We start from the raw sequence: 27,265 nt of genomic DNA, 5'->3' as shown, positions 1-27,265 counted from the left end.
GGTTGGCAGAGGAAAAAGTATGCCGCACTAGGAGGAGACTCTATGGTGGGGGTACTGGACTTCCAATCGGCTCCAGAATTGAATGGTGGGTTTCTGGTTAGGACCTTTGTGAGTCTTTCAGTGTTTAAGGTTGCCAATCCCTGATCCAGACCCAAAGTCCTTATTAATTGCATTTTAAAATCTTCATAAAGTCAAGGGACATTTGTAATATATTCTGGGGTTTTGCTTTCTTCTTGTCCTAAAAGCCAACCTCCTCCTGGAATGCTGAATCAATCACCAACCACTTCTTACCTTGTCTGCTAAGACGTTTTCCCAATTATTCTGCAATTTGCTCATCATGCTTTCATACTTCACCAACTTCTCCCCCATTTCCAGGAGCTCATGCTCTAAGCGACTGTTTTCCTAAAAAGAAATCCAAAGGGTCTCAAAAGTCTCCCGTTTGGTTCCCAAACAATACATAAAGTGATCGTGTTTTTCCTAGTTTCAATTTTCTTCACCCTGATATTATTCACAATGTCTGGATTTTTCATGCAGCCTGACTGAAAATGCTGGTAATTATAGTTCTAATAAATGAAAAGGGCACTAGATTGAGTGACTTAGATCAGAGTAGGCAATATTTAAAAGGCTGCTATGCAGGTCCAGAGGAGTTTGAAAATCTAAGGGAATGCACTGTATGTCTTCATTTCTTGCTCGGTCTCTGGAGGATCATTATAATATTTAAAGTGGAAACCCCTTGCCTTGTTCTAAAATCCAATTAAGTGCCTTAAAATTAACTTTCAGTTCATGCATTCAAATGAATCTGCAGATGCCGCATGGAATATCATGTTAGAAGAAGGTCTTCATCTTTCCCATCCCGCCTCTTTTCCTTCAAACCCCAGAAGAATTATTTTTTGCATAATTTAAAAAGCCGACATCAAGCTTTTTAATAAAATACATCCGTCCAAATGTCAGCCCATTGATTGGCACATTAAAAATGAGACGCATGTAATAAAAAACGTCCACATGGAGAGGCAGGCATTCATATTACACTGGGTATCCTTTTTAAGGAACTGGGTTATTTTAAGCTCTCAGATGCATGTACAGTGCTTAAATCAGGGGTGTCAAACTAGATTTCATTGAGGGCCACAGCAGGGTTGTGTTTGACTTCAGGGGAGGGGGCAGGGTGGGTATGGCCAGAGTGGGGGTGTTGGGAGTGCCTGTGGTGGCCCAACCTCTCTGCCAGTGAACACAGGCACCAGAGCCCCGTTTTCAGCTGCCCTGGCCTCCTGCAACCCTCTGCCAGAGAACAGAGGGTTACAGGAGGCTGGGGCAACTGCAAACGGAGCCAGTGAGCCCGTTGCAGCCATCAAATAAATCTGAGTGTGGCAAAGTTATTTAATATACATCAGGGGTGGGTTCTGCCCGGCTTTACTGCCAGTTTGCTTGTGCACAATTACAATTGTTCGGTGCATGTACAGAACTAAAAACACAAGATGGTGACAGCGGCGACCGGGGAACCGGTTCATGGGCGTGGCAGGCCTGGATCACTGCCAGTTCCAGTGACCCAGGCTGCCATACCACTACCAGTTCGGCTGAACCAGTAGGATATACATGAAGTAATAAGAATTACATTTAGATAATTTTTATTTTAATTGTTGTCATGGTCCTGCCTCTTTCTTTAGCTGGCCCGTGTTTACATGGGAATACTATGAAGTTCCCTAAAAGCATTCATAGGCCAAGCATGGTCTGTGGTATGAAATAAGTTGGCCCTCCTGTTTTAAGCCACGTGTTACCTTCAGTGTCAGAGCAAGGCGGTCCTGGAGATAATTCTCTTCGATTTTCATCTTCTCTACCTCCTGCTCCAATTCGGCATGTTGCTTGCTGGCCTGCTGCTGTATCCGCTCGCAATCTTTCTGGAACTCTGTTTTGAGAGCTGCAATACGATCTTTGTACTCCTCATCCAGCTTGCTATGCACACAGATTAAGAGAAACCAGGGTTTGAGTATTGGAAATCAGTGGTGGGCAGCAGCCTAACAAAATGTCATAGATTCTGTGGTAAAGGTTCCCTCGCACATATGTGCTAGTCGTTCCTGACTCTAGGAGGTAGTACTCAGCTCCGTTTTAAAGCCGAAGACCAAGAGCTGCCTGAAAATGTCTCTGTGGTCATGGGGCCAGCATGACTAAATGCTGAAAGCACACAGAACATTGTCACCTTCCCACCAAAGGTGCTTCCTATTTTTCTACTTGCATTTTTACATGCTTTCGAACTGCTAGGTTGGCAGAAGCTGGGACAACTAACAGGAGCTCACTCCATTACATGGCGCTAGGGATTCGAACCACCAAACTGCTGACCTTTCTGATCAACAAGCTCAGTGTCTTAGCCACTGAGCCACTGTGTCCCTTTAAAATTCAGTGGTATTTATCTGTAAAATGGTTGGGATCTTCTTGATAATGTAAATGGCCTCATAAAATAATCCCAGGGCATCCTCACCAGAGAGCCTTTAAAAACAAAGTTCTGATTCCCAAGAGAAATTACACATCTGGATTTTTAAATGTTTGAAACTATTATAGAATCCTGGATCACCTCAAGACACCATGTGGAAATTTGGATGAATTGAAAATTGTATACAGGTAGCGCTTGATCACAGCTGAGCCCAAAATTTACCATTTTTTTCGGAGCATAAGACACACTTTTCTCCACCCTAAAAGAGCGTGGAAATGTTGGTGCGTCCTATTCACCAAACAAGAGTCATTTTTGGCCTCTTGAAGCCCTGCTCCCGCATCCCATTTTTGCAAAAAATGGGCCATTTTTTGCAAAAACAGACTTTTTTGCCTTCCTTCAGCCCCCAGCAGCCTTCTGCAGGCTTCAGCAGGGCTGGGGCAAGGCAAAAATGTCCCCATTTTTCACAAAAAATGAGGCTTTGTTGCCTTCCCTCAGCCCCCAGCAGCCCTATGCAGATTTCAGTAGGGCTGAGGCATGGTATGTTGCTAAGTGAGACTTTGTTAAGTAAATTTTGCCTGATATTATGACCTTTCTTGCAACACGCTGCAGTCGTTAAGTGAGCAACATGGTTGTTAAGTGAATCTGACTTCCCCATTGTTTTTGCTTGTCAGAAGGTCACAAAAGGGAATCACACGACCCCCGGATGCTGCAATCATCATAAATATGAGTCAGTTGCCAAGCACCTGGATTTTTGATCACATGACCAAGAGGATGCCTCAACAGCCGTTAAATGTGAAAATGTCATAACTCACTTTTTACAATGCCATTGTAACTTTGAACAGTCACTAAATGTGTTCTACCATGTTTTCCCGAAAATACGACCTGTCCCAAAACTAATGCCTTGCCACATTTTTCGCATGGGCAAAAAACCCCTGAAAATAAAAGTGCCACCGCCGGCTGCCACCGCCACACTCAGAGCATAACTTCCAAACTCCACAACTCGGCTGCCAAGTCTTCCAGCATTGGAATGCTTTAGGAATGCTCTCTATGGTGGGCTGGCTGCTGGAAGACTTTCTGTCCGGAAGATTCTCTGTCCGGCAGCTGGCCCACCATAGAGAGCACTCCTAGAGCGGCTGATGCTGGAAGACTCGGCAGCCAAGTTTTGGAGTTTGGAAGTTATGCTCCGAGCGTGGTGGCGGCGGCGGCTGTGCCGCGGGAGAGCTGCGCAAGGGTTTGGTGAGGCTGGGGGCGGAACAGGTGCTCGCGCAACCCCCCTCTCCAGCTGGGCAGAGCTCCATGCACTGACCTAGGGGGTATCCTGAATGTGCCAAGCCGCGGGAGCTGGGGGGCGGGCAGAGCACCATGTGGCTTGGCGCCTTAGTGATACCCCTAGGTCAGTGAATGGCGCTCTGCCCAGCTGGAGAGGGGATTTGCCGGGTGGCTGCTGGTAAGCGTGGTCACCTCATGGCTGCTTCGCCCCTGAGACTGTGCCCGGATCTTCGGGAGTCCGCTCACAAGGGAGCAGCTGCCCAGCAACCCCAAAACAATAAGCCCTCCCTGATAATAAGCGCAAGGCCATATTTCGTGGGGCAAAAGAAAATAAGACCCTGTCGTATTTTGGGGGAAACACGGTAAGTTGAGGCCTACCCATATTCTATCATGGCTGCAAATTGTCATATTTCTCCGTTTCTGCCTGCTTCTTTGCAGCTGTGCTTTTCTTGAGATTTGCTTAGTCCCAATCCAGTTGCCATTTTGGAAAGCTATTAAAACCTGATCCTTTCAGAAGGCTGGTAAATTGTGAGGTCGATCTTTCTAATATATTTTCATTAAATGTCTTTATTGTACTTCGGTGTGTAAAACGGTTATGTATTGCCATTTATTATAATAATTTGTTTTTCATCCTTGTTAGTAAATATGGGAATGAAAGCAAGTCACTTGAAGACTTCATGCATATATTTTAAGATTTTTTTCAGATGAAAAATTACATCACTAATAATCAATGATTATTTAATTTTGATCCTGGGGGTATAAGAAGTGGTAGAAATGGATTTGGGGGTTGTATGCAGCACATGGTCTTCCTACCTTCCTTCAAGGGTGTTACGAATCTCAAGATGTCTCATCCTGCAGTTCTTAGTCAACCTCTCTACAAATACCTTATTTTTTAGACTATACGATGCATCGGAGTATAAGACACACCAAGATTTTGAAGAGGCAATTTTTTTAAAAAAGATTTTGCATTCTGCTGGCCTCCCAAACCCTCTGCATGTCCATTGTTTCGAAGTGGGTGGGGTTTAAGGAGGCCAAAAATGCTGTATTCAGTGTATAAGACGCACCCAGATTTTCACCCTCTTTTTTGATGGAAAATGGTGCGTCTTATATTCTGAAAAATACAGTAATGTCAAAAAGCTGAAGATGTATCTCCACAAACCTACTTCCCAGTCTGTTTCTAACATTCATGGCTTAGTTGAACCTATGGCCAGTGTTAGAAATGTAATCTAACAGTTGGGTTGGCAATATATAAACCATGGTAGTAATACTGTATGTAAATGCTGTAAATGTGATTGGTTGCTGTTTCCTCAAGCGGCCATAAGATGGAGTCACAATGACTGTTATTTACTGATTGTTAGATGCTGATTGTTGGATGATGGTTGTAGATGTGTTGTGTATTGATCAGCATGAATTACTGTGAGTTTTGCAACTGTTAGCGACTTTTGTGTACTGAACTGTTTATATGATAGAAAGAAGGACTAGGGGAGACATGATAGCAGTGTTCCAATATCTCAGGGGTTGCCACAAAGAAGAGGGAGTCAAACTATTTTCCAAGGCACCTGAGGGTAGAACAAGAAGCAATGGGTGGAAACTAATCAAGGAGAGAAGCAATTTAGAATTAAGGAGAATTTTCTTGACAGTTAGAACAATTAATCAGTGGAACAGCTTGCCTCCAGAAGTTGTGAATGCCCCAACACTGGAAGTCTTTAAGAAGATGTTGGATAGCCATTTGTCTGAAATGGTATAGGGTTTCCTGCCTAGGCAGGGGGTTGGACTAGAAGACCTCCAAGGTCCCTTCCAACTTTGCTATTGTATTGTATGATTCTGGACTGTGTTTGTTGGATCACCCCTTAACTGCGAATGTTGATGACTGACTGTCTTAACCATGTATGAATTGGACTCTGCATACCTCTATTTCTACAGAAGTACAACACTATCTGTTTTATAATTCAGTGTCTCCGTATGCTGGTTTATGTGGTCTTCTACACCACTCTCACTACGCTTCACTGCACACACTCGTTCTCCTAACGGGGAGCTTACCTAACAGCCAGCCTTGTCAATTGTTATTTCAAGATACCTAGCAGCCCTTTAAGTCACAGTGATTGTGAGTCCTGAAATAAAGGCAACATACCTTAGGTTGTATTCATTTTGGCGTTCAATGGCAGCATGATGGTCGTCCACTTCGGTGGCCATTAATGATGCTCTTTTCTCCACTTTCTCCAAATCCAGACGTAGTTTGTCCTTTTCCCTTAGAACCAGGTCAGCTCGTTCTCTAAAAAATAAAGCTCGGTTGTCAGGTAATGCTGGCTGAATTTCCCAGCAAGACAGAGAAGATAATAGTTTGACAATTTCCAAGCATACTTGTATGAGTATGTCTACCTGGATGCACAAATAGCATGTTGAAGTTTATAAATCATTATTCGACAACTAGTGGAATCTTTCAGGCTGTGAGGTTATACTAGAAAGCAAGGTCTAGAGAATCACTAGAATAGAATGGAATAGAATAGAATAAAAAAGTTGGAAGGGACCTTGGAGGTTTCTAGTCCCACCCCCTGCTTATGCAGAAAATTCTACACCACTTCAGACAAATAATTGTCCAATAGCTTCTTAAAAACTTCCAGTGTTGGAACATTCACAACTTCTGTAGGCAAGTTGTTCCACTGATTAATTGTTCTAACTGTCAGGAAAATTTCCCCTTAGTTCTAAGTTGCTTCTCTCCTTAATTAGTTTCCACCTATTGCTTTTGTCCTATCCTCAGGTGTTTTGGAGAATAGTTTGACTTCCTCTTCTTTGTGGCAATCCCTGAGGAGTCAAAGTAGGTTGGCAGTGATAGTGATGGGAGAAATGAATATGCATGAGTCTACATATGTTTATTTGCTGTGGTAACAGAATGGCTAAGAAACAAGAGCAGCAAGTTAAGAAAGTCTTGCTTCTGCTACAAATGGGTTACTATTTAAAAGAGTTCTCTTCCCTTGCCAAAAACCTCTCTGATTCTGAACAAAATGTTGCAGCCAGCAGGTTAGCCCAGTTCAGAGCTTTTGTAAAGATAAGAACTTGCCACCTGTGCCAATATATGTCTGTGAGTGTCAAGAAAGTGGAAAACATGAAGCTCCAAGACTACAGTCTGCTAATTATCTCCTGCCCCAATCATTTAAGGCAATGAAACACAGTTATGGATTTCAACAATCTTTAGGAATCAAACCCAGTTTAGAAAGTAAAGGGATGTTTCCTTATTATCTTCTTGCCTTGGTCAGCTTTGGCTTCTACAGAGTTTTCTAGGCCTTTCATCATTTGCTTTGTTGCAGTGCCAAACGAGTCAAGGTAACATAGTGGTTCAGTGCAGGCAAACTCTTCCCACAGCCTGGAGTTTGATCCTGATGGGATTCCAGGTTGACTCAGCCTTCTATCTGTCTGAGGTCAATAAAATGAGGACCCAGATTGTTGGGGGCAATATGTAAATAATACATCTTCATTGTGAACCATCCAGAGAATGCTGTAAAGCGCTAGGAGGCAGTATATAAGTCTAAATGCTATTGCTGTGCCTTGAATCTCTAGCTGAAGACTTCATCCAGTAGGAAATGGGCCTCTGCGCTTAGCATTCAAAGCCACAAGGCAATTCTGATCTAGCACTTGAAGAGATGTTCTGATTAAAGCTTTGTCAAAGTGAAGTCCTCCTTGGGAAATCTCCCCCCCCCACACCTTACATTTCAGGATTTTGTTAAAGCTGATTTACTATCTCCATCTCATTGTATACATATTTATGTTAAGATACTCACATCAAATGCCGAATCTCCATTTTGAAAGCAGCCAGTGCTGCTTGGTATATCCCATTCTTTGCTATGAGAAGCTCATTTTCCAGGGCGAAAGTCAGTTCAGCCAGGTTAATTTTTCCATCCAAACTGAAATCTAAGGCCTGAAAGAAAGTTAGGATGGATAAAACATGTCAACTTTGATAGAAGAGAATATTTGTAGCTCAGGGTTAAACTGTGGGATCCTTGGTGCTCTCTGAGCTTGGTGGTTTTCTTGCAGACATTTCATTACCATACAGTCTGATTATGTTACCTAGTTTGGTAAGGAAATGTGTGCAAGAAAATCACCAAGCTCAGAGAGTACCAAGTACCGCACATGTCAGTTTTAATTTTTCTCATTTAATTCTATCCATGTAGGAGATGTGGCCACGGGTGAGCTGCTACGGGTTCACCCTAAAGTTATGGTCGGTTTGGAGAACCTCCAAATCCCACCCTTGGCTTTCCCCTCCCACCCCGCCCCTCCCAGGAGTCCCCACGCATCCCATTTTGGATGTGAGGTAAGTTGTCTGTGTGGAGGCTCGGGGAAGGGGGAAACGGGCCTCCCAGAAGTTCCGGTAGGCCAGAAATGGGCCTGTTTCCAGCCACTGGAGGGCCTCCAGAGCCTGGGAGAAGCTGTTTTTGGCCTCCCAAAGACTCGGGGAAAGCCTCCGGAGCCTGGGCAAGGCAAAAACGCCCCCCCCCCCCCCAATCCATGGTGCAGGAGGCCAACTAGGTCATACCCATCCCGCAACTGGGCAGAGAACCTGTTGCTGAAATTTTTGAAGCCTGCCCCTGGATGTGGCTCAACTTTCTCCCCCAATCTGTCCCTGGAAAGAATGAGATGATACAAAATTCTTTCCCTTCTTTTTAGGTCTCCTTTGCATGCAACCCTCCACTCCCCCCCCCCCCCAAGCAGAACAAAACCCTCTTATGCCAGAGGGGAAAAATGTTTCAGCCTATTATCCCTTTTGTCTCTTCTGTTTTAGAAGAAGTCAGAATGGTAGCAAAGGATAAGAAGATGCAGGATGCCATTACAAGAGTTGTTGATTTGTGACATGAACTATATTTCGGAAGACATGAGTGGAAATATAGAGTACAAATAAATAGTAAGTGGGTTTTACTCAGGATCTCAGTGCAGCCTACATATCTCAGCAGTTCCAATAGAACTTTTACAATTTTTGAGGTGGACACCAAATGGATAAATTTTATGAAAAAAGCCCTGGTTAATTTGTTTTCATGGGCATCATCTGTTCTGCAGATCGGATGTTCCCTTTGCACAAACATGCAGAGCTCAGCAGCCAAATATATACTTAATGGATTCTGGGCACAGTTTCATCTTGTTGTGCCTTCATAGCACTATAGGCATAAAATGGCTGCTCTTGAAAATGGTAGACTTACCTCTGACTGGAATGGACAGATGAGGAAGATCCATACTTTCTGCTTGCCCCATTGCCACAACCTACCACTCACTGCTTTATTCTTGGACAAAGGCACCTCTCCCCATCATATGCGTTTTGTATCTCTACTTTAAAAGTACTATGTAAGTCATCTTAAGCCCTTCCAAGCAGATGGTCTTTAGCGCTCCATTCCCATATAGTAATAACTCTGATTGTCTACAGTAGTTGGCATACCCCCTCCACTCCAGCAGCTGATTGCTGCCCTATTCTGCCATTTTGCCCTGGCTCCAATCCTCTCTGCTGGTCAGGAGTTGACTTTTAAAAATTATTTTGCAGTTGATCACAGTGATGGCCCATCAAGTTGTCCTGTTGCTTCCCACCCTCTAACCAAATGATTTTCAAACTTGGCAACTTTAAAATGTGTGGCCCTCCACTCCCAGATTTTCTGGGTGTGGAAATTCACACATTTTAAAGTTGCCAAGTTTGAAAAAACATTGCTCTAGAACAGTGGTTCCCAACCTGTTTTTGGCCATGCCCCACCTAAGCATCTTTAAAATCCTGATGACATATAATTCTTACTTTACTTAAAAAGTGAACTCTACTCATGTGGAGGAAGCCTAAAAGGCCATTGAGTTGGTTTAAACAAGGTTCACATTTCCCTCATTAAAAATCAAATTGCCCCTCTGTGGGGCGTGGGTCCCACGATGGGAACCACTGCTCTAGAAAGTCATTGCTCCATTATAACCTTAGTACTTTTAAGTCGCTGCCCAGATCAAAACATTTCATTTTTGCTTTCCAACCCCTATTCAGAGTATTTGAGAGACCCCCTGCTGCCAATCACCTCCAATAGACCGATTAGATCCCACAGATTAGGCCTCCTCCGAATTCCATCCGCTGCCCAGTGCCGACTGGCGATCATCCGGAGAGCCTTCTCTGTGGCTGCTCCGGCCCTCTGGAACGAGCTCCCCGTGGAGATTCGAACCCTCACCACCCTCCAGGCCTTCCGCAAAGCCCTTAAAACCTGGCTGTTCCGACAGGCCTGGGGCTAATGAGCTTTTGTCCCCCCTCGAATGGTATGGTTGTTATGTGCTTTTAAATTCTGTATTGTTCTGTTCGTCTTTTTTATTCCTTATTTGTACCCCCCCCCCTTGACTTGGATTGTGAGCCGCCCTGAGTCCCCTTGGGGAAAAGGGCGGCATAGAAATATAATAAATTCAATTCAATTCAATTCAATTCAATATTTCTCTTTTTTCTTAAAACTGAATGCACATGATGGAATAAAGCTATAATGTTTCAAAAATATTATTTTTGCTTCTATGATGCTGACTTCCTTGCCATAAAGCTTATTTGGACGTACAGTTGCGTGTAGGAATGAAAAGACAATCCGTTCCTCTTGCTTTGATTACTGAAGCCTCAGAGCACTGATGGTACAATTTTTTGGGGGGGGGGGGGGGGAACGAAAACAGAAGAACCTTTGTTTGTGTCAAGGGAAGGGAAAGCCATCCATGTGCAAACATCTGTGAAAGCTGTCTCCTACCAAAGCAAAGGCATGGAGACTAATGGGGGAGGAATAATTTCTAAACAGTGCTTCTCAACCCCAGCCACTTTAAGATGTGTGGACTTCAACTCCCAGAATTCCCTAGACCAATGATGGCGAACCTTTTCAGTACCAAGTGCCCAAACCGGAATGTGCATGCATGTGTGTGCAAGTGCGCGTGCCGCAGTGCCAGAAACCCAAAGAGCAGCTGGCCGGTGCACATGTACACACTGGCCAGCTGGTCTTTGGGTTTCCAGCACACACATGCGTGCTGGCCAGTTGGTCTTTGCATGCACTGGAAACCTGAAGATCAGCTGGCCAGCGCACGCATGCCTGTTTTTGGAGTGTTTTTCGGGCATTTTTCAGGGTGTTTTTCAGGCTATTTTTCAGGCTGTTTTTGGCCTGGAAAATGTTCCAAAAATGACATAAAAATGCCCTGAAAAACAGCCCCAAATGGCCAGTTTTTTGGTTGTTAGGGGGGCTTTTTCTCACCATTTTCTGGTGCCCTCGAAGACCAGCTGTGCATGTGCACACTGGAAACCAGAAGAGCAGCTGGCAATGGCCCGTGTGCCCACAGAGAGGCCTCTGGGTGCCACCTCTGCAGGGGTGCCATAGGTTCGCCATCACGGCCCTAGACAGCAGGCCGGCTGAGGAATTCTGGACTTGGAAATCCACACATTTTAAAGTGGCCTAGGTTGAGGAACACTGCTCTAAAAAGAAAAGGCAGGCACAGGGGCTAACCAATGAGGGTTGTCTTCCCTGCACGGGTGGGAGGAACAAGAAAGAGGGGAATAACCAATCAAATCCTGTGGTGCTCACAGCCCTGATTGAACATCAATCCAACTGCATGCTGGGCTGAAATGTTTAAAAGAGGTTCAGAAACAGCTGGGAGTTGCATAGGAGATGAGCAGCTTAGACTGCAATGGGGAATTCCCCTTGCTCACAAAGGCCTGAATAAGCCACATTTTAACTGCACCACATCAGTTCACCGAGAAGCCCCGGGGTGTGTAATTGTTGGGGAAGATGAAAGCTTCCTGACAAAGAGCTCTGAGCATCCTCCCCAGATTGAAATGTGTGGCATCCCATTAGACTCCTTTGTAGATTTTGAATAGTACTTTGAATTTGCGGGTCAGATATATTTCTGAAACTGCATTAGTACCCGGGTAACCGAGGAATACATTACCTTCAGGATCTCCTGGCTATTCTCTATGCCTTGTTCTTGCCAAGTGTCAAGAATTTGTTCCACTGCAGCATAGCCCATCCCATCATCCAGGCTGGAAAAGACACGGAAGCTGATTGTACTTGTCATTGCTGAGGGAGGGGTGGTACGTCTCCCACTTTCATCAAAGGCCTGGAAGTGGGCGGGGGGGGGGGAGGAGGAGAAGAGAGAGAGAGAGAGAAAAAAACATGCTTTTTTCTAGCCTGTAAATTGTGCCCTCTGGGGGAAAACCAATCATGTCAGGACATTAATCTGGAATCTTTCTTCTTGATGGACTTGATTTCCAGAAGGCGGCAAGTGTTTTCATTTGAGCATCCTTCCTCACCCTCCATATTTGTAATGGTATAGCCCAATTGGTAATGGTATATCAGGGGTTTTCAATTCAATTGTATAGAATGTGAAGGATGTGTGTTTTTGTTTCATTTTTGTAGTTTTCTTATGTATGATGTACACTGAAGATGGCATTTAATTTTGTTGTACGAGCTGCAATGACAATAAAGTAAAGTAAACTATAGCCCAGAGAGACCTCACCTCTCAGTAACATTTAAGCTATAGATATGGATTTGCCTTTCTCGGAATAAATCCAAATAAGCAACCCCTGAGCATATTTAGATTTTCCACTTCTTGCGGCTTTCTACCCTTCATGCAAGTGGTGGGATTCAGTGAGTTCGCACCACTTCGGGAGGACCGGTTGTTACATTTCTGAGCAGTTTGGTGAACTGATTGTTGGAAGAAATCATTAGTGCAGAGAACCGGTTGTTAAATTATTTGAATCCCACCCACTGCCTCATGGACAGTTTAACTGATTCTGCTGTACATTACAGAAAGCTGGACTAGATTAGTGTTTTTCAAACTTGGCAACTATAAGACATGTGGACTTCAACTCCCAGAAATCCACAGTCAGCAGTTGAGGTCCCCACATTTTAAAGTTCTGTCTTTAATCGTTTAGCTAGAAGTGCTATTTTCAAAACAAAACACAGGAAAACTTGACCTAGATCACACGTGTCAAACCCGATCGCATCACGGGATGTCACATGACTTATTGCAACGTTTTTTGCCTTTGTGGAACCGGGGTGGGTGTGGCCTGCATGTGATGCATCTGGTCTGTGGGCCGCCAGTTTGACACCCCTGACCTAGATTGAATTAAACGTGGTTGGAGAGCAAAGCAGAACGTTTTAGTGATGTGCATGGAGGAAGCACATTGAAAGCACTTACCTGCATAGAAAGATGCCGTTTCAACTGCCTGTATGGAGTGGAAGCAGAAGGTGGGAGAGGCTTCCCAATTTTAAAGAGCCCGTAGAAAAAGTCTTCGATGCTCATTGTACCATTGTTGTGGTCCAGGTTGCGAAATACTTCCTCCAGCATCTAAGAGGAAGCAAATGTTTCAAATTAGTTAAAATGTACATGGGTGTGTGTGTGTGTTAAACATCCTAGTATAATTCAGAAAGTTCAGTGTAACTGAAATTCACTGATGCAGTCTGAAACCCAGAAAAATGAGACTAGGGAACAGCAGGTGGCAGCATCTGGCTAACTTCATCTGGGCTTAGGTAAGGTCGATCTTGGTTAATACTTACTATAGATGGGGAACATCCTGAGAATCCCAGGGCTGTAGGGCAGACTGGGGAGACCCAAGGCACCCCAGAAGACAATGACAAACTCATACTGTTGCTAAGGAAACAGCACACACGCATCCATGAAATCATTGAGAATCAAGTTGAACCCAAAAAGACTTTCCCTATTTTTAGGCTTACTGAACTCAGTCTTAAACTTGTTGTAAATGCTAAACATCTAGCTGAGGACAGGGCTATTGTTGCACAGATAGATCTGAATTTGTGCTATTTAAGGAATGGCTTTGTAACTTTGTTTTCATGAGAATTCATCTCCGAGATGGTATTCAGCCGGTCCTCTCTGGTTCGGGTGAACCGGTAGTGGCGATACCCCTGAACAGATCGAGGGCAGAATGGTCATTTTGTTATTCCCTACGGGGAATTTGTATTGAGCCCATTGGAGGCTTAATAGACTTGCTTTGTTTCACGTTCTGCAAAAATCAATGGAAACCAAGCCACTGGTGATTTGCTACTAAGTTTCAGCAAAGTGCTGGAGAACTATGGCATTTGTTTAGGGGGCTGCCTGCAGCCTATTAACTTCAGAATGTTTTCCACAAACCATGAAAATACATTTATGTTTAAATTTGCAAAGTTAAGAAAATAAGAATGACATTTCCCAGCAGTTATATTGACCTAGGGTAGGACAGGGTAGGGCAGAACCCTCATTAAGTACCTGAGTGTCAACATTCTGCAAACCAAACTGCTCACAAATGGAGACAAGCTTCTTTCTGTTCAAGTGACCATCTCGGGAAATTCCAAGATCCTTGCAAACCTCATGTAACTTCTCTTCTATCCAATCCTGAGAGGGGAAGATATGTGGAGATGTACTCAAGTCATCAGGATTCCAGAACCTCAACTGGCCTAAAAAAGAAAGCAACAAAGCTTGATTTGGGAGAAGGGAAAAACACACACCCTACATTTGAAACGGGAAAAAGAGGAAAGACCACAAATAAAATTAGTGAATCTTTCAAGAAGTGTAAACTCAATGTTCTCCCTGATGTTTTCTAGTTATACTAATATAAGGACTATTGCTCTTCCTTACTGCTTATTTTAAATAATTTAAACATCCTACATTGTTTATTATAGAGAGTCAGCACTATAATGTCTAATAAACCAATTGAACAATTAAAATAAAGATATAGTTTAAAGAAAACATTTTTGGTGTAGGTTAACCATAAGTTCTTCTAACTGTCCTTAAGTTAACTTCTAACTAGGGGTGGAATCCTACCAGTTTAACAACCAGTAATGTGGAAGGTGATTACAGAGGAATCACCCTCCACATTACTGCTGGGGAGGAAAACAGCTGAGGCATGGCAATCCACTCTGCAGCGCCAATCAGCTAGGCTTCAGAAAAGGGAAGATGGGTGAGTAGAGTGCAGGGGCAGGTGCTGCTCAAAGTCGGAGTGAACCGGTTCACTCCCGGCTGATAGTCGGAGCTACCGGTTCGCCCGAACCGGTCCAAAACAGTAGAATCCCACCCCTGCTTCTAACTTAACTGTCATGTCCTTCTAACTGTGGCATGAACAGCATCATACAGCTGTTTCATACAAAGTTTTTTCATTATGACGTTGCCTTAATCTCATTTCTAATTCAGGTAGAGATAGTTTAAAATTGCTTTCTGTTGTTCCAAGTTTCCTCTTCTTCTATTCCTCTTCTTCCAATACTGCTAGTTGCAGACCTAATCTATTCTATTAAAAATTTAGTTGATTACTGTATTTTTCGGAGTATTAGATGCAACTTTTTCCCTCAAAGAAGAGGCTGAAAATCTGGATGCGTCTGATACACTGAATACAGCATTTTTTGCCTCCTGAAACTCCATTCCTTTTACCAAAATGGCTGTGCATAGCTTTTAGGCGGCTTTCAGAGAGCTCCTGGGGGCTGGGGAGGGCAGAAACGAGAAAACAATGGCCCATTTCTTGCCCCCCCAGCCCCCAGCAGCACTAAAGGCTATCCATGCCCCTTTTTTTGACAAAAAACGGGTCCATTTTTGTGAAAAATGGGCCGTTTTTTGCTCGTTTTTGCCTCCCCAATCCCCAAGTGCTTGCTGAAAGCTTCCTAAAGGCTATGCACGACCATTTTGGTGAAGGGGCAGAGTTTCAGGAGGCAAAAATGCTGTATTCAGTGTATAAGACGCACCCAGATTTTCAGCCTCTTTTTTGAGGGAAAAAGGTGTGTCTAATACTCTGAAAAATACGGTAATCAACTAAATTTTTAATAGAACATTCTAGGTTAGGTCTGCAACAAGCAGTATTGGAAGAACAGGACTAGAATAGCACTCTAACAAGCCTCCTAAGGGCTATTCATGCCCTTTTTTAAAAAAGGAGGGGCAGTTTTTGCAAAAAATGGGCCGTTTTGGGGAGGTTTGTAGAATGCAAAACTTTTTTTTTTTTAATTTTCCTCTTCAAAACCTTGCTGCATCTTATACACCGGTGCGTCTTGTACTCCAAAAAACACATTATGTGCTGGGTTCTGCTCAGCTCCTATGGGCCACCGTGCACAATTCCATATCTTCCAAATAACATGCAGATCAGAACTAGTGATATGAACCTATTCTAATCTGCCTTCTGCTCAATATAGATACTTTGAAGACAGATAGTATCTGTGATGGAATATAGTGGGGAGGTGGATCTCCAGGAGGGAAGAGGTGCATTCCAGAGGAGTAATAGACAACTCAGTCTGGATGTTCTGTGTATGTGAGAGAGGGTGAAGACAGCCCCTCCTTAACAGTTCATAGTACATTGTAGATGCTGATATATTAGCATGCCCTATCTACAAGATTTTGTGTGAAACAATAAAGAACTAAGCTTGGAAGAATCTTCATGTATCATTTTTGGTTTTGGGCCTGACAGTATCATTAACATATTGTTCAAAAACACTTGACAATGTCTGAACCAAGAAAATTACTTTATTGTTGCATCTGTACTCCGTTACAATTAATTGTACAGTCTCTAAAATTATAAATAGAATGAAAGGCAGAATTATAAGATGTAAAATAAATGGGGTTGCAACAGCAATTTTGAAGCTCTGAAAAGTTAAACACTTTTTAAATGTGGAAAATAAATAAAAACGTCCTCTTCTCCCTGCTCCCAAATCAAACCATCCTTCTCCCAATCCATTTTCTATTCCATTTATTTGAAAGGAAACTGGTATCATCTTCTCTTACCTTCCGCTTCATATTCTTCACTGTCCTGTGATTGCCAATGCTAAGAAAGAAAATAAGATTTTATTTTAATGCAGTAAATATGTACACACAAAACAGGAATAAAGCAAGCCCATTAATCGGTTGGTCAATCTGGTGACACTTTAAAAATGTAACAGATAACTGGGATGAAAACCAAACAATATTTTCCTACTCCAGATGTAGATGCATTTAATAATGAGAGCACTTCAATTCATTTAGCTAAGGAAATTAGATTCTTCCCGATGAAAATGTTTGTTTCATGGTATTTTGAAAAAGCAATTCCACAATCAATTATACACTACCAATAATAGAAATACAGGTAGTCCTCAACTTACAATGGCACTGAAAAAAGTTATTTATATTTGGTTTTCACACAGCAGCATTCCCAGTCACATGATCAAAATTCAGGGGCTTGGCAATGGTACTTCCAATGGTTGCAGCATCCTGAAATCATGTGATTGCCATTTGCAACCTTCTCAGCTTCTATCAATGGGGAAACCTGGATTCACTTAATGACTGCAAGATTTACTTTATAACTTTGGCAGAAAAAAGGTGGTATAAATTCAGGTGCAAATCATTTAACAGCCACCTTGTTTAGCAATGGAAATTCTGGTCCCAACTACAGTAGTTGCATCCCTCTGCTACCCAATCTTTTATCTCTGAATGTTTCATGAAGATTTTTGACACAGACCTTTCTGATTCTCATCTCAAAAGATTACATCTCATTTTAACATTATTTGCAAAGCAGACTTCAAGTTACTTTCCCTCTCACCATTCCCAAGCTGCTGGTTATTTACGCAATAACAGTACATGAAATACAAAGAGCCAACGTCGCAATGCTACGAACGTGCGGTCTCGATGCTTCGAGACCGCAGCCGATACTTTTGCTGCTGGGTGGTCCAATCACACCTAAACCGTCCCGAAGAGACGCAAAACGTATGTCCCTTTGAAGTATATCTTTAATCAGAGAAAAGTGAAAACAAACGTTTTTGTGAATCTTATGTGTAATTTTATTAATCTTTCAAGCTAGAGCAGCTAAAAATTTTTTGCATTTACTATACATGGATGATTTGAAACTCTATGGAAAGTCAGAAATAGAAATCCAATCATTGACAAACACAGTCCAAGTATTCAGCACCAATATTTCAATGCAGTTTGGCATGGAAAAATGCGCCACGGTATCCATAAAAAGGGGCAAAATCACTGCATGTGAGGGAATTGAAATGCCCAATGGCCAACTAATTAAATGCAATGGAAATGAAGCCTACAAATACTTAGGCATTCTGCAGTTGGATAACATCAAGCATCGAGAAGTAAAAACTATTGTCAGGCGAGTGTACACCAACAGAGTTAGGAAAATTTTGAAATCTAAATTGAATGGTGGAAATACAATCAAGGCCATAAATACCTGGGCAATACCAGTTATAAGATACACAGCTGGTATAGTTAACTGGACACAAGCTGATTTGGACATTTTGGACCGAAAAAACCAGGAAACTAATGACAATGCACTACAGTTTACATCCACGTGGTGATACTGATAGACTGTACCTGCCCCGAAAATCAGGTGGCAGAGGATTATTACAAGTGAAGCAAACAGTTGAAGAAGAAAAACATGCACTGGCTGATTATTTAAAAGAAAGTCAAGAACATCTATTAATCGAAGTAAAGAACAAAAATCTACTGAAGGCCCAACAGACGAAACAAGAATACAGAAAAGATGTGATAAAATCAAGAATGGAGAGTTGGCAGAACAAAACACTGCATGGCCAATTTCTGGGGGGAAAAAAAAGATAAAGTGGACAGTGAACAAACTTGGTTATGGTTAACAACAGGTACATTAAAGAAAGAAACAGAGTCACTAATCCTGGCTGCGCAAGAACAAGCTATCCGCACAAATGCCATTAAGGCCAAAATCGAAAAATCCTCTGATGATGCCAAATGCAGACTTTGCAAAGAAGCTGATGAAACTGTTGATCACATACTCAGCTGCTGTAAAAAAATCGTGCAGACTGATTATAAATTGCGGCACAATTCAGTAGCACAAATGATCCATTGGAATTTGTGCAAAAATTATAATATTAAAACAGCAACAAACTGGTGGGAACATCAGCCTGAAAAAGTCACCGAAAATCAGATGGTCAAGATCTTGTGGGATTTCCGTATACAAACCGACAAAATACTGGCGCATAATACACCAGACATCACACTGGTTGAGAAAAATAAGGTCATAATCATAGACATCGCAATACCAGGTGATAGCAGGGTCGCCGAGAAAGAACATGAAAAAATCGCAAGATACCAGGACTTAAAAATCAAAATTCAATGACTATGGCACAAACCAGCAGTGATAATTCCAGTGGTAATTGGCACACTGGGTGCTATTCCAAAAGCACTGGAATTACATTTAAAACAGTTAAAAATTGACAAAATCACCATCAGTCAAATGCAAAAAGCCGCACTGCTTGGATCTGCATGCATATTACGAAAATACGTTACGACGTCCTAGGCCCCTGGGTGGGGCCCGACTAGTAACCAATGCCAAATCCAGCGAAACAACTGGTCGCTGTGATACAATTGTATAATAATAATGTTATTTATTATTAAAGTTAAAGTTTTGATTATTAGGGGGGAAATGTTATGATATAGGATATAGTCAAATAAAAGAGGGATAAGAATAATAACGTATATATAGATATGGATATAATATAATGAAACTGGATGTAAACTTTAAACAATGATTTGGAAAGGAGGATTACAAAACTTTGCTATTAAATATTATGGATGTTTAGTTAGAATAAGGATTTAGTGTTAGTGGAGGATTCTAGAAATAGTAACTGAAAGGCCAGTATGTGGTTATGCATTAAATTTTGGTATATTTTATGATGAAGGACGCTTAAACAATTATAGTCAAATGAAAATGGAGATATGATGATGGTGACATGTATAAATATTTGAGTTAAAATACTTAAGTTAATATGAATTATGTTTATTGACTGGGGAAGAGATGCACGAAAGTCTTTTTGTAACCAACTGATACACTTTCTATAGCATGTAAAGAAGGATGTTGTATTTGTTTTAAATAAAAAATAAAAAAATATTAAAAAAATACAAAGAGCTCAAAAAGGACCTGTTTAAAAAATAATCTTTCAGATAGGTAAAGATAAAGGTTCCCCTCGGATATTTATGCGAGACGTTCCCGACTCTAGGGGGCGGTGTTCATCTCCGTTTCATGTGGCTGGCATGACTAAACGTCGAAGGTGCACAGAATGCTGTTAACTTCCCACCAAAGGTCGTTCATATTTTTCTACTTGCATTTTTACATGCTTTCGAACTGCTAGGTTGGTAGAAGCTGGGACAAGTAACGGGAGCTTACTCCGTTATGTGGTGCTAGGGATTCGAACCACCGAACTGCTGACCTTTCTGATCAACAAGCTCAGCATCTTAGCCACTGAGACACCGCATTCCAGTCTCTGTCAGATAGGTGGACACAATTAATACATATGGATGTTTGCTAAATAGGGGGACTAGGTTGTTTGTTTTCAAGGAATTATGTGCCTCAGATTTGAGAGAGAAGAGATGGGCAACCTTGATATAAAAGAAAAAAATGGCAGGAGAAGAAAGGACGATCATGCTGGGCATATTCCCCACCATGCCATTTTTTTTTTACTGACACAGCAATAGCACTAGCACTGGCAATAGTACTTAAGACTTATATACCATTCATAGTGCTTTACATCACTCTCCGAGTGGAGAGGTTCTCACTTTACTGACCTCAGAAGGATGGAAGGCTGAGTCAACCTTGAGGCAGTCAGGATCGAACTCCTGGCAGTGGGCAAAGTTAGTCTGCAATACTCCATTCCAACCACTGCACCACCACAACATTTAGGACACGCAAGGAATTTTTCAACATTCCCATTTGGCAGAGGGGAAAGCCAAGGAGGCACATGCCCAGGGAGCAGCGTTCTTACATTTTCAAGAACAGCTACTACATTATACACTATATCCTTGCCCCTCCCCAATCAAAGCCCTAGGAATTCAAATATACAAAGAGCAAAACCAACGTAGCCCTGGCCAGGATTATACAATCTATTCAGAACCTGAGCATGAGCAGTAAAAGGATATTCCCCCCCCCCCCACAAAAGGATATAGAACAAACAAACAGGATTATTACAGAGTCCTAGATTATACAACTTCACATGGCATGGCTGGATTTAAAATGCAGGGTAAATTCAATTTAGCAGATCTTAGCAGAACAGACTCTGCATGCAACAGGCCCAATTCTGGCGAGAATTTGCCTTAATGTGTCTTCATGCATATGACACAATTTGTGTAATTTTGTGCCACTTTATGTCATTTATGTAGATTACATAACAATGGCATCGTGCCAGTAATGAACGAATGATGTAATATGAAAGTATTTCATATGTAATGTAAGTACATGTACAACCGGCAGCCTCTCTCTCCAATTAGCCTATTAAAATGTTTCATGGTCCTGTGGGGAAAAAGCACACCTTCCTGCGGATAGGTAAACATCACATCTCTTCCCCTGAGAAAAGCAGGCAAGAGAAGAAAGTCGTAGCACAACAAAAATAAAGGAAGGAGCTGAAAGAAAAATTCTGTACATGTGTGCGCTGATCTACAGTATAGAAATTTACCAGTGCTGTCCACAGAAGGTTAGGAAACCCCTCTCAGCTTCCTGCACACACAAGAAAGATCAGACAACCATGACTTGGATAATAGAGAATATCCATAGACATCAGACAACCAGATGTTCCTGTCACCATCTAGCAAACAAGCCATCTAAGGACAGGGCTGAATACCAAGGCAAGATCTCTGCATTATCAGGACTCTTGAGTCCTTCTCCTTCATTAAATCCATCAAAAAAGCATTAAGTGGTGTAGGAAGTTAGCACCCATCCCTCTCCTAGAAGAATAAAATATTCTAGGAAATATTAAAAAGACAGAATATTAAACCTCCCTGGATGAGAAATGGAGAAACATATTTTTTTAGGCAGGAAGCAGACTCAATCTTAAGAGCCCCCACCTTAGCCCACAGCAGATGTCAGCACTTAAGAGATAGAGAGATAGCTAGGTCTATTCATAAGCAAATGCCCAGGATCCAACAAAGGTAGGATTAGCTCTCTACCCATTTGACAACAAAACTCACCACATGGCACTTGGGGAGATTACATCATCCAATAAGATTCAACGAAGCTTGGGACTCAAGCCCATGGGGGTCTGACACCAATCAGAATACATTTCTTACACTGGAACAAGAAGCTCCAAGGTGGGGCACAAGAGAAGGTATAAATCTCTCTTTCTCTCCCACCCACATGCTTTTTCTTTGCCCATAAAACCCCCCACATGGTCATGTCCACCGTTAAACCATCTTTCCAAGCACTCTCCATGTTTCCAGAGTATTCCTTCCCACTTGGAACTGAACCCAGATAGACATTTCTTCCAACAGTGGCAAAAGTTTCCATTCATACAGGAAAGAAAACAGTGGCAAAAGTTCCCATTCATACAGGAAAGCGGTGGCTCAGTGGCTAAGACGCTGAGCTTGTCGATAAGAAAGGTCTGCAGTTCAGCAGTTTGAATCCCTAGCGGCACGTAATGGAGTGAGCTCCCGTTACTTCTCCCAGCTTCTGCCAACCTAGCAGTTCTAAAGCATGTAAAAATGCAAGTAGAAAAATAGGAACCACCTTTGGTGGGAAGGTAACAGCGCTCCGTTCGCCTTTGATGTTTAGTCATGACGACCACATGACCACGGAGACGTCTTTGGACAGTGCTGGCTCTTCGGCTTTGAAACGGAGATGAGCACCACCCCGTAGAGTCGGGATCAAATAGCACATATGTGCAAGGGGAACCTTTACCTTTACCCGCATTCATATATACAGCAGAAAAGAGGTCCATTTTTACATGAAAAAGTCATAGTGGGGAAAGGGATGAGACCAGTGCACTCTTTGACTCCCTTTTACTCAGATCCCCCTTTTACTCAGATTTTCCTGCAAGATTTAGACCCCCGTCTTGTTTTGCAAAGGGACAGGACCGAGGAGCAAGCAAAAGCATTTCTACTTTTCTAATATGCATGCTACTTCCAAACTACAACAGGAAGAGTGAACTCCGTAACTAATCCCTGCCAATCTAGAACTAGAACAAATGATTGCTTCAAGGATTTGGGAGCTTGTTTTTTTTCTTTGGGCTCAACATCTGTCATTCCATATGGAGAGCTTTGGGCTGTAAGAATCTGACAGTAGCGAAGACTCAGCCGATGTGACAAGTAAATGGTTGATTTATTTTTAAAACAGGCATCAAAACACAGTTGTAACCGAAGTGATATAATATCTCCCAATGCAATTCTAGGAGATCTGCCTCTGAAGCTGTTTATGAAGCAATTCACTGTTTATATCCACAGCTGCAAAAAAAAAAAAGGCCCGTATAGTCAACAGGATATTTAGGTTGCAGGGTTTTAAAGCAGCATCTCAGGTATATACAGTATATAAAAAATTAAAATTAGATTAACAGAGTTGGAAGGGATTTTGTGGGTCATCTGGTCAACCCCCCACCCAAGCAAGAGATCCTACATCATTTCTGACAAATGGCAGTCCAATCACCTCTTGAAAATCTCCAGTGATGAAGCTCCCACAACTTCCAAAGGCAACTTCTGTTCCATTGGTTGATACAAAGCAAAAGAAACAAGAAATTGAATCTATATGAACAACAGATCTGAGGGAAGAATGGCAAAGTGCCAGGAAAGGTACTAATGCCCTAAGGTAGGGATCTCCCCCAACTCCAGTCCATGGACCAATACCCATCTGTGGTCCATTAGGAACTGGTCCATGCAAGTGATTGAAGCTTCATCTGCACGTGTGTGGGATCTAGGTAGTGAATGAAACCACGCCACCCACCCACCCCCGGTCTGTGGAAAAAATGTTTTCCGTTGAACCTGTCCCTGGTACTCAAAAGCTTGGGGACTATTGCTTAAGGCAAAACTGAAATCATGTTTATCCTTACTACACTACGAGAAGAATAATGATCAGGTCCCCTGCCTTTAAAAAGCTCTGTATTACAGTTTCTGTTATTCATCATCTGAAAGGCTGAGAAGGAGTTGAGATTCCATCATTGCAACCCTCCCTGTTCACAGGTGTGTATGGATGAGAGAACGGTTGCAAGATCTTAAGTCTACAGTGGATAGAGAAATAAAGGGACTGAACTCCAACTCATCTGGGTGGCATGAGATTAGAAGAACATATCTTAGATCACTGTTTCTCAACTCTAGCCATCAGAAGGGCATGATGGGTGGGGAATGCTGGAAGTCCATACATTTTAAAGCTGCCAAGGTTGAGAAATACTGCGTTATATTATGTAATTACCTCCGGAATGGGACTGTTCTCCTCGTAACCTTCGCCACCCCTTGTTTGCTCCCAGGGTTTCTCCCCCAGTCATTCACCTTTACCATTTTGCCTCCACTATTGGACCCTAGCTGTTCGTCCTGGACAATGGGACCCAGCTTCTTCTGTCCCAGGCTCTTCGTCACAGGCCTTTGGGCAAAATACTGTTCACCCCAGGCCTTTTGGGCTCAAGAGACAGTTAGCTACCAGCCAATCGGAAGAAGGGAAGGGAGAATGAGAGAGGGAGGGAGGGAAGGAGAAAGAGGAAAAAGGCACAAAGAAATATTCCCCAACATTTTGGGGTGGGAGGATTGCAAAGGATTTTCTAGCTATTCCCCAACATTTCCGGGTGGGGGGGTGCAAAGGTCCCCAACATTTCGGGGTGGGGGGATTGCAAAGGTTTTTCTAGCTATTCCCCAACATTTCGGGGTGGGGGGGTGCAAAGGTCCCCAACATTTCGGGGTGGGAAGATTGCAAAGGATTTTCTAGCTAACATTCCCTCCCACCCCCAACATTTCGGGGTGGGGGCTGCAAAGGTCCCCAACCTTTCAGGGTGGGGGGAATGCAAAGGATTTCCTAGCTATTCCCCAACATTTCGGGGTGGGGGGGGTGCAAAGGTCCCCAATCTTTCAGGGTGGGGGGAATGCAAATGCAAATGATTTTCCAGCTCAGACCCGAGGCAACTGGAAACTCGACACAAAACACTTTCTCCCTCCCCCCTCTCTCTTTCTTCCTTCCCTTCCGCCGATTGGCTGGCAGCTAACCGTCTCCTGAGCCCAAAAGGCCAGGTGAACAGTATTTCTCCCAAAGGTCCATGCCTGGGATGGAAGAAGCTGGGTCCCATTGCCCAGGACGAACAGCTAGGGGCCTAACCGTGGAGGGGAAATGGTAGAGGTGAATGACTGGGGGAGAAACCCTGGGGGCGAACTAGAGGTGGCAAAGGGTACAAGGAGAACAGTCCTAGACCCCATTACCTCTGACCATTCTAGATATTAATGGGCTAGTCTTCTCAGTACTAATGTTTTGGAAAAAATCACAATAAGGTCTTTGCACATGCTTCACAAAGAATATTGTTTGGGTTAAATTGTAAGAAGGTATAATCTTTGGCTGTATGTACTGTAGTTCCTCCTTCTGTTCATCAATCTTTTTCTTCAATGCAAAGAGAAATTATTTCATTAATCCCCCGTTTTTCTACTTTGGCAAGCACTTTATTTTTATTTTGGGTTATTTTGGGTCAAATTGTAAGAAGATGTAATCTTTGGCTATATGTATGTACTGTAGTTCCTCCTTCTATTCATCAATCTTTTTCTCTTTCTTCAATGCAAACAGAAATTATTTATTTTATTAATCCCCTGTCTTTCTACTTTGGCAAGCACTTTATTTTTCCAAAACAAAAAAAAATGGAATGTAAAATACTAAAAACATATATTCAAATTAATAATAAATAGATTCTGAAATCACTGAATGGTTTAAAACCTAGTGAAAGAGGCACAATGAAAATGCTGTTCCCAGGCAGATAATTTTGAGACTATGAATACAAACCACCAGCTACAAACCCCTCTTCCCTGGTTCATAGGAAGGCTGTAAGAAAGAAAATAAAAAGTCTCCAATCCAAAATACATGGAGATATATTAGTTTTAAATTAAAAATACTTCCCTTGTTGAAATTATTTCTCCCCCACCCTTTTCATCTCAATAAATCTTGCTAAAGGGAACTTTACGAAACACACATGAAAAATAATCCATATGGGCAACTAACAAACTAGCCTGATTACTGTATATCTTTTAGAAATATTCTATTGAAAGAATATAGAGAATACAGATAATCCTCGACTTACGACAATTCCTTTAGTGACCCTTCAAAGTTACAACGGCACTGAAATAAGTTACTTATGTCTATGTTTCACGTATACGACCATTGAAACATCCCCATGGCCATGAGATCAAAATTCAAATGGCTGGCCACTGGTTCATATTTATGACGGTTGCAGTATTCCGGGGTCATGTGATTTCCCTTTTGCCACCTCCTGACCAGCAAAGTCAATGGGGAAGCCAGATTCACTTAACAACAGCTTGCCCCTGTTAAAGCACTACAGTGGATTCACTTTACAACATGGCAAGGAAAGTCGTAAAATGGGGCAAACTCACTGAACAAACGTTTCACTTAGCAACCTAAATGTTGGGCTCAATTGTGGTCATAAACCAGGGCTACCTGTACAATTCCCGAAGGAGTGCATTCATCGCCTGGAGCAATGCAAGAGGGAGGTTTTCCCCTGCATGTCAAAAATATTACCATATTTTTTGGACTATAAGACACACCCTTTCCCCCCAAAAAAGAGGGTGAAAATCTGGATGCGTCTCATACACTGAATACACCATTTCTGGCCACCCGAAATCCCACCTCCTTCACAAAAATGGACATGCAGAGGTTTGGGAGACCTGCAAAGTGCTCCTGGGGGTTGGGGTGGGGGGAGAACAAGTGAAAAACGGGCCGTTTTTTGCTCGTTTTTGCCTCCCAAGCCCCCAGGAGCCCTTTGCAGGCCTCTCAAACTCTCTGCATGCCCTGTTTTTCACAAAAAAAATGAAGCATGCAGAGAGTTTGGGAGGTCTGCAGAGTGCAAAAACGGTTTTTAAAAATTTACCTCTTCAAAATCTTGGTGCATCTAATACTCCAGTGCGTCTTATACTCCGAAAAATATGGTAGTTAGTTTTATATATGACTAAAATCAATTGACTCTCCATAGTTTTCGAACATTCTTAATTTTAAATGTAATTTAAAATGATAAATATAGTAAAATCATTTTTTAAAAATGGCTCTTGTGTCCTGTTGACTCCTGGCAACTGCCTGGACAAATCCCTGCAGTTCTCTTGGCAAGATTTTGGAAGTGGTTTGCCATCCCTCCTAGGGCCAAGAGGATGTCACTGGCCCAAGGTCACCCAGCTGGCTTCTTGCCTAAGGAGGGATTAGAGCTTTCACAGTCTCTAGTTTTCTACCCTGGTTCCTTAACCACTACAGCAAATTAGCTCTTAAAATCATCACATCCTATCACATCACATCACAGGAAAGTAAAACAACGGGATGGCATTAATTCACCCTGGGCAACATCAGCTGTCAAAAGCCCCCTATGGAGCTGGGCTGCCACGAGGAGATCTTTAAAATAAATTATTTTGCTGATCTTAACAATCGGAGAGGTTTGTAATGGGAGATGCAAAGCCTCAAACAGGCCCAAAGGTGTTTAGATATTTGCAACTTGCAGTGAACAGAACATTGCAAGAAGATGAAAAGAATGTGTGAAATTCCAGAAAAGTGTTGAGGATAATTGAAAAAGAAGAGGGAAGGAAAAAGCAGGAGAAATAAATTGGGGGGGGGGGCTTTTGGACAATGATGCTCTGGCCATCTTCCTATCAAATGGATTTCATCAAAGAGCACCCCCCTTTCCTATGATATTCCGA

At 42.5% G+C, this 27,265-nt stretch overlaps 1 protein-coding gene across 3 annotated transcripts in view; it reads right to left on the bottom strand.

The window, feature by feature from the left end:
• NIN (ninein) overlaps positions 1 to 27,265 on the bottom strand; it is a 130,038-nt gene that overhangs the window by 42,871 nt on the left and 59,902 nt on the right. For all 3 annotated transcript variants that reach the window (XM_032236754.1, XM_032236772.1, XM_032236763.1), the window contains exons 5-12: positions 16,403 to 16,442; positions 13,913 to 14,100; positions 12,848 to 12,997; positions 11,597 to 11,764; positions 7,468 to 7,604; positions 5,823 to 5,963; positions 1,773 to 1,947; positions 292 to 402 (exon numbers count right to left, since the gene is read on the bottom strand). In XM_032236754.1, the coding sequence (XP_032092645.1) occupies positions 292 to 402; positions 1,773 to 1,947; positions 5,823 to 5,963; positions 7,468 to 7,604; positions 11,597 to 11,764; positions 12,848 to 12,997; positions 13,913 to 14,100; positions 16,403 to 16,442 (1,110 nt within the window). The remainder of the gene's footprint in view (positions 1 to 291; positions 403 to 1,772; positions 1,948 to 5,822; positions 5,964 to 7,467; positions 7,605 to 11,596; positions 11,765 to 12,847; positions 12,998 to 13,912; positions 14,101 to 16,402; positions 16,443 to 27,265) is intronic.

The sequence above is a fragment of the Thamnophis elegans genome, chromosome 1, assembly GCF_009769535.1.
Source record: "Thamnophis elegans isolate rThaEle1 chromosome 1, rThaEle1.pri, whole genome shotgun sequence".
NCBI lineage: Eukaryota > Metazoa > Chordata > Lepidosauria > Squamata > Colubridae > Thamnophis > Thamnophis elegans.
The sequence above is the reverse complement of the archived record's forward strand: the minus strand, read 5'-3'. Positions and strand labels throughout refer to the sequence as shown.